This window comes from Crocuta crocuta, unplaced genomic scaffold (genome assembly GCF_008692635.1).
Source record: "Crocuta crocuta isolate KB4526 unplaced genomic scaffold, BGI_CrCroc_1.0 scaffold119, whole genome shotgun sequence".
Classification (NCBI taxonomy): Eukaryota; Metazoa; Chordata; class Mammalia; order Carnivora; family Hyaenidae; genus Crocuta; species Crocuta crocuta.
In genome coordinates this window covers 8,842,050-8,848,049 of record NW_027551562.1, presented here as the reverse complement: position 1 = coordinate 8,848,049, position 6,000 = coordinate 8,842,050, and the positions used below count along the sequence as shown (strand labels likewise).

The window sequence follows — 6,000 nt, the reverse complement described above, 5'->3', positions numbered from 1 at the left end:
GCCGGCAGCGGACCTAACCCCGCGCTTGTAGGCTGTCCCCAGCACAGGGGCCTGTTCTGGGTGTCCGCCACTGGGTAGCCGTACGGGGGCGACGGTTCGCAGTGACCGTCTCTGGGCTGCTCTCCAAGAGAAGACTTGTTTGCCTGTGTTGTGCTGGGTTTTATGTGCATGACCGGGTGAGGCGTAGCTTCCTGGTTTCCGTACAGGCCGGGGTCTCCGTGTTCTGGCCCAGCGGCCGGCAGGCACCCGGCTGTACACTGCGGGGCTCCCGAGTTAGCAGAAGACAGCGGCCTGGGGGTGACCCCCTGAGGGGCGCCCGGGGGCAGGGGCAGCCGGGCCTCCTGGACGGTGTGCTGGAGAGCAGGGATCAGTGGTAGTGAGTGGAAGAGGAGTTTCTCCAAACACTGCAGGAAGTTAAACGGAAACTGGACGTGCTGTACAGTTTATGCACTGGGCCTAAGCTGTGGCCTCCAGGTACTAGGACCCCACGGCTCGTTGGAGGGGACCCTCCTGGAGGAGGTGTGCTGAGGGCCCGGCCCCTGGCCAGCCTTTACCAGACTCATTAATGACTGGTTATTTTCATTTTTATCTAAGAGGATGCAAGTTCTCTTTGAGGGAGGTAAAGGCCATTTTTAGCATTTAACTGCGAGATCCTAGAGGATTAACTTTGCTCAGTGTGGTAGAAACCAGCTTTACAGAACTGCTGTGTAACTTTGTATAATGTGTGGACACCTTAAAACTCGCCATAACGCCCTTAAACCGAGTAACACACTTACTGCTGCAATCGCTCTGTTGTCTTTTGAATTAGACCTGGGGGGGTGATTTTTTTGTTTTCCTTGTGCTTTGATTTACTTGTCATGTTAATAGTGTGTCTCCCTCTCTCCCCTCTCCCCTGCCCTTCCTCCTCCCCACCCCCCCTTTCTTTGCATGCCACCTGGATCTGCAGATGAAATTAGTGGGGACGGTAATATTTATTTTCACATTTGTGTTACTAATATGAGAATTATTTATTCATAAATATGGTTCAGTATTTAATGAAAGGCAGAATGGTTTTGATTCAGCAAAGCAAGTGTAAAAAAATGATGCTGTGAACAAATGATCTAAAAATTGTTTAGGGCTTTGCCAGTTTCTCTATCATGTGTCAGGGGTAAATTTGAGCTATGTATACACAGCCAATTTTCTAGATTTCATTTTTAATTTTGGGTTTCAAGAAGGATTGTCACAAGGGTACTATTCAGAAGTGGAATATTCAGAAGGGTACTATTCAAGTGGGAAGCTGTAAATGACAGAGACCCCCACAGGATTTCCCAGAGACCGTGTAGACATGTAACAATGTTCAGAATGGGAGTGGGGAGTAGGAGGGAACAAAGCGTGAGTTTTCAGAACCACACAAACTAGCTAGAGAAATAGGAGCAACAGTGTAATGAGTGTTCTTCAAGCAGTTGAGGGTGGCACTTAATAAACCAGAAGTTTGAAAGTCATGTTTCATGACTTACATTCCTGGCTTCGTGTCTGCATACATGAGACTCTTTACTCTAAACTCAAATTAGGGGGGAATTGCATTTGTCCTCGTGATTAAATGAGAGCGTGCTTTCCCTGAAGATTTCGTCTGGGTCATTTTCATGCTGGGATTGAGAACTTGGGCCGTGAAAGGCCTTAACCACACGTGACTTTGGGAAAGTGCGTCAGCTCCGTGGGACTGACAGCACGGGGGTCCCTCCTTGGTAGACACCCGGTGGCGACACTGCTGCCGTGGAGCCCCATGTGCGGGCACTAGACCTTGCCGCTCCGGGTGTTGGCTGTTGTCGAGGCTGCCGAGCCTGAGAGGGACTCAGGAGCTCAGGGCGGAGAGCCCCCAAGGCCACGGCCACCACAAGCTGCCCGTGGTAGGAGGGAGACTCCAGCCGCGTGCTCCCCCCATCCTGTCACCAGCAGCCTCCCTGAACGGGCCTGCGCGGACTGCTTCCTCTGCCATGTCTTCATCCCGCGAGGTCTCGGTGGGGGGTGTGAGGATGACTGTGCAAACATGAACATTTGACCACGTGTTTATAAACATGTGGTTTTCCTCACATCCTCTACGTAAGGAAACCACTTTGCCCCACACTTGACTTTCCCAGTGCTATGGCTCAGACAGGGCAAGCATTGCTGTTCCCATTTTGCAGACGGATAAGCCAGGCCTTAGGGCTCTAGTCACGGGGGGGGGTGCACACTGAGGCCCACAGCCAAACACAGCCCACTTCTTGTGCTTCTTGGACTGGCCCTAGAGCTAAGGATGATTATTGCTTTTTTAATGATTGGGGAAAAATCAAAAGAAGAATAGTGTTTGTGGCATCAGCACTGTGAAATTCCCATTTCAGCGTCCACAAGTAAGATTTTCTTAGAACACGGCCACACCCGTCTGCTTACTGCGGCTGCCGGCTGTCACTTAACAGCAGGGGCGAGCACTTGCAGCGGAGTCTAAAATACACACCATCCAACCCTTTCCAGGAAAGACCTGCCAAGCCTGGTCTGGGCTGTCTCGCTGGTTCCTATTAAAGAGCACAGTTGGGCCCTTCCTGGCTTCCTAGAAAGGAACTCTTCCCCTGCCTTCCGGTGCCTCTCGGCTAATGGCAGGTGTCCGTTCCCCAGGTCAGAGAAGAAGCTGTGACACTGGTCAGTCCCACAGAATGGCCCAAGTAATCTTGTCCCCGTCAGCACGTTGATCTGCGGGACTGGTGCGTGTCCCAGCTTCCTGAGGGCAGGACGGAAGCCAGCCAGGGGAGCGGGCTGCCAGGGTTGCAGGCGTCCCAGCCGGGCACCAGCCCTACAAGGGAGCAGGAGACACCGCGGTTTGCTAGGCAGCTGGAGGAGGTGTGACACAAGCACAGTGTCTGTCCCTCCTCCGTGAGAGAGCGAGCACGTTGTCAGCACTTAGGAAGTTCGTGAGCCTGAAGGCCTCTGTGCAGCCCCTTTTATTGACAGTCACGGGGTGATAGCTACTGTCCACTGACACACGCTCCCCCGATTCCAGACGGAGCCCCTTCGCAGCAGCGCCAGAGGCGTCAGCCCTCTCGGTGACAGAGCATGGGGCTTTGACATCGTGCAGCTGTGTCATTTTCGACAGCAGCCTCACCTCTGTGTACCTTGCTCTGAGATGAGGATTTGGTTCTTTTGTCTCCTGATTTCTGAGCTGTCAGTTTCTGTCCTTTTAACACGTCTTCCTGTCACTTTTATTTTATCACGTACCATGATACCCAGCCTTTCAGATTATTATGTTGTACAAGGTTTTAGGAGTCTCCATTTTTAAAAATGTTTATTTTGAAACATTTAACTCATGGACCAGATACCCTGAAACAGTCTCTCCAGAACACCGGTCCCCTTCCTGTGAACATCTGCACAGAACTGTGCCTGTGTTGGGGGGAAGGTGGGAGGGTCCCAGATACCCCTACAGGAATATGTCCATGGTTTTGGAGCTAAAGTCCCCAGGGGCGCCTGGCTGCCTCACCCGCTGGAACATGCAACTCTGGGTCTCAGGGTTGTATGAGTTCGACTGCCACGATTTAAAAATAAAATATTTTAAAAACCAACCAAAATCCCTATAAACATTGTGGAAGATCCTAGTGAGTCAGGGAATGACACAGCCCAGGCTCCGTGCCTGAGTGCTGCTCTGCGTGCCAGCCCACTGCTGATTGGCCACATGCCCTGGGNGGGGGGAGACGGTGGTCGCAGTACCCCCTGGCCAGAGAAGCGGGACAGTTTTTAAGCCTGCCTGCTGTGGGACAAGCTCTTGGCCATGCTGTCATCACCATCCATGAAGGAGGAGTGTGGGCTTGGCTTCCCTCATCTGTGCCCAGATCTTCAACCTGTTTCCCTTTTTTATGTTTGTTTTCCTTGTATCATGCTGTTGTTTGGGGGGGGGGGCGGCTGGCGGGCAGGCAGTTTCAGGCTGGGCTGCAGTTTCTCAAGGGCCCTCGAGTGTGTAAGATACCTCTCCTATCGGTATCCCGTTATCCTATAATTAAAACCAGGGGAAGAAAAGAGCACCAAATCAATATCAAGAGCTCCTGGGGAAGTATGCCCAGCGCCACAGCTGAAGGCTTCTGGGTCGACGATCACAAGGACAGTCTTGTAGGCCTGTGCACCTTCAACAGCGTGGGCTCTGCTCATGAGAACCGCCCTGCGGAGGACACATGCGCCCGCAGTAGCCCACAGGCACGTGCCTCCACCCAAGATGTCATCCTGAGTGACTCCCAGATAGCTTTGCTATCCCCAAGGCTTCACGTAGCATCAGGGGGAAAAAATTATAGGCTCTTTCTTGTGGCTTTGTGACTTAATTGTAGGATCTGCAACTTGATTTTTCCCAAATCAGTTTTGTACGCTAGCCATTTTAGTTTTATGGCTTCAGATTCTTTCAGAGGTTGGAATCTCTAGTGAGGCTTTTATAGAACGAGGCAGTCTTAGAAACCATCACAGTCCTGCCAGGAAGGCAGGCACCCCCCAGCTGCCTGCCTCCTTCCACAGAGCCCTCAGAAGCAGCAGAACCCCAAGGAGCTCCCATTTTGTGACCGTCTGTTAGGTGCCAGTCCACGTCCCTGCTTCCCGTGCCTCTCTGGTAGTCCTGCAGCACCCCTGCAAGGTGCGCCTGCTCCCTCCTGTTCTGCGCAGGAGGGCACAGCCAGGGGAGGCGCCCTCGCAGGAGCAAGCGGGCCGCCCCCCGCGCACAGCTGTGTCTGTCCTTGCGGTCTGCACAGCCTTGCACCGGCCACATAACTGTTTTGCCCCAGCTTGGTGGGGGGTGTGGTCCCCTCACCACATGAGGCCCCCTCACCGCCGCTCTCTGCCCAGCCTGTGTATCCCTAGCCCCATCTCTGTGCCGGGCACTGTGCTGGATGCTGAGAATACAGTGGTAAAACACGCCGGCCTCCACTCCAGGGCTCTCCATCTGGAGGGCGACAGACATTTGACAAGGGACCAGAGGACTGCCGGATCATTGACGCTGATCGGTTCTGCGGAAAGTAAACCAGGCAGCATGGTTAAGAGTGATGGGGGTAGGGGGCAGGTCCATTTGAGGCGGGGCCTCTGTCTTGGTGATGCTTTGGCTGAAACCAGAATTGGCCAAGCTGACATGAGCCCCGGCCCACGTTCAATGCTGGGTAAGAGGCCTGCTCTGACGTCACCAGCGGCACCATGCCCTTCTCCATCGGGCAGGCAGTGCCCCCACAGCCACGTAAGAACTCAGTGCCTGGGGTGGTCATTGATCCATGGCATCTCCTTATGGAACTCAGAGCCAAGTGCAAGGGCTGCAGAAGCACTCTGGTGATGGCAGCAGAGGCCGGGCGTCCAGCAGCGGTTCCCCTCCCCCCCCCCATGATCCTGCCACCCCAGGGTCACCTGATGTGTTTGACCTCTAAATGCGTGTGCTTTGTAGGGAAGAAGGAGTAAGGGTAACATCTGTTGTTTGTGGAAATTCTGTCTCAGCTTTCTGAGGGGAGGGCACACAGTCAAGCTTGGGAAATTACAGAATAAAGGGAGAGAACGATCAGCAAATGCCATACGTGTGACATGTGGCTTCAGCTGTCCTAGCTCTTAGCACAGGTCCCCTCCAGTTGGTCCTTTTTCTTAAAGCACCTTAGTGGCTCCCTTCTGTGCCCAAATAGCATTTCTGTGTCCTCCATTAAGCCGGCTTACACAGAAGCAAAGCTGGGGGCCTAGGACATGCCAGTTCACAGAGAACAGGGTCAGAGGGAGAGACAGAGAAGTAAAAGAACGTAAAGACTGGGTAGATTAATCCTGTAAGTAGTGTTATTTACAACATGTAAGAGTGTTATAGATTGTTCACCTTTCATATAGGACTTAGGAGTAGTTTACATTTACAAAGTGGTTCAAGAATTGATTTGTTGTCTTTATATTCTGCCAGTTGAGTTAAAAAATAAATTCTTCCAGTTACTCTTAGCTTTGGTCTCCATCATTACATGGCAACGTGGAACAGTTAATGTCCCAAAGAATGTAGACCATATGTTT

The 6,000-nt window shown here is 52.5% G+C and overlaps 1 protein-coding gene across 7 annotated transcripts in view; it reads left to right on the top strand.

Annotated features, from left to right (window-relative positions):
- PTK2 (protein tyrosine kinase 2) overlaps positions 1-6,000 on the top strand; it is a 245,595-nt gene that overhangs the window by 166,691 nt on the left and 72,904 nt on the right. For 3 of the 7 annotated variants that reach the window (XM_077750005.1, XM_077750004.1, XM_077750001.1), the window contains one exon: positions 947-964. The exons of the other annotated variants lie outside the window; for them this stretch is intronic. In XM_077750005.1, the coding sequence (XP_077606131.1) occupies positions 947-964 (18 nt within the window). The remainder of the gene's footprint in view (positions 1-946; positions 965-6,000) is intronic. 7 annotated transcript variants of the gene reach the window in all.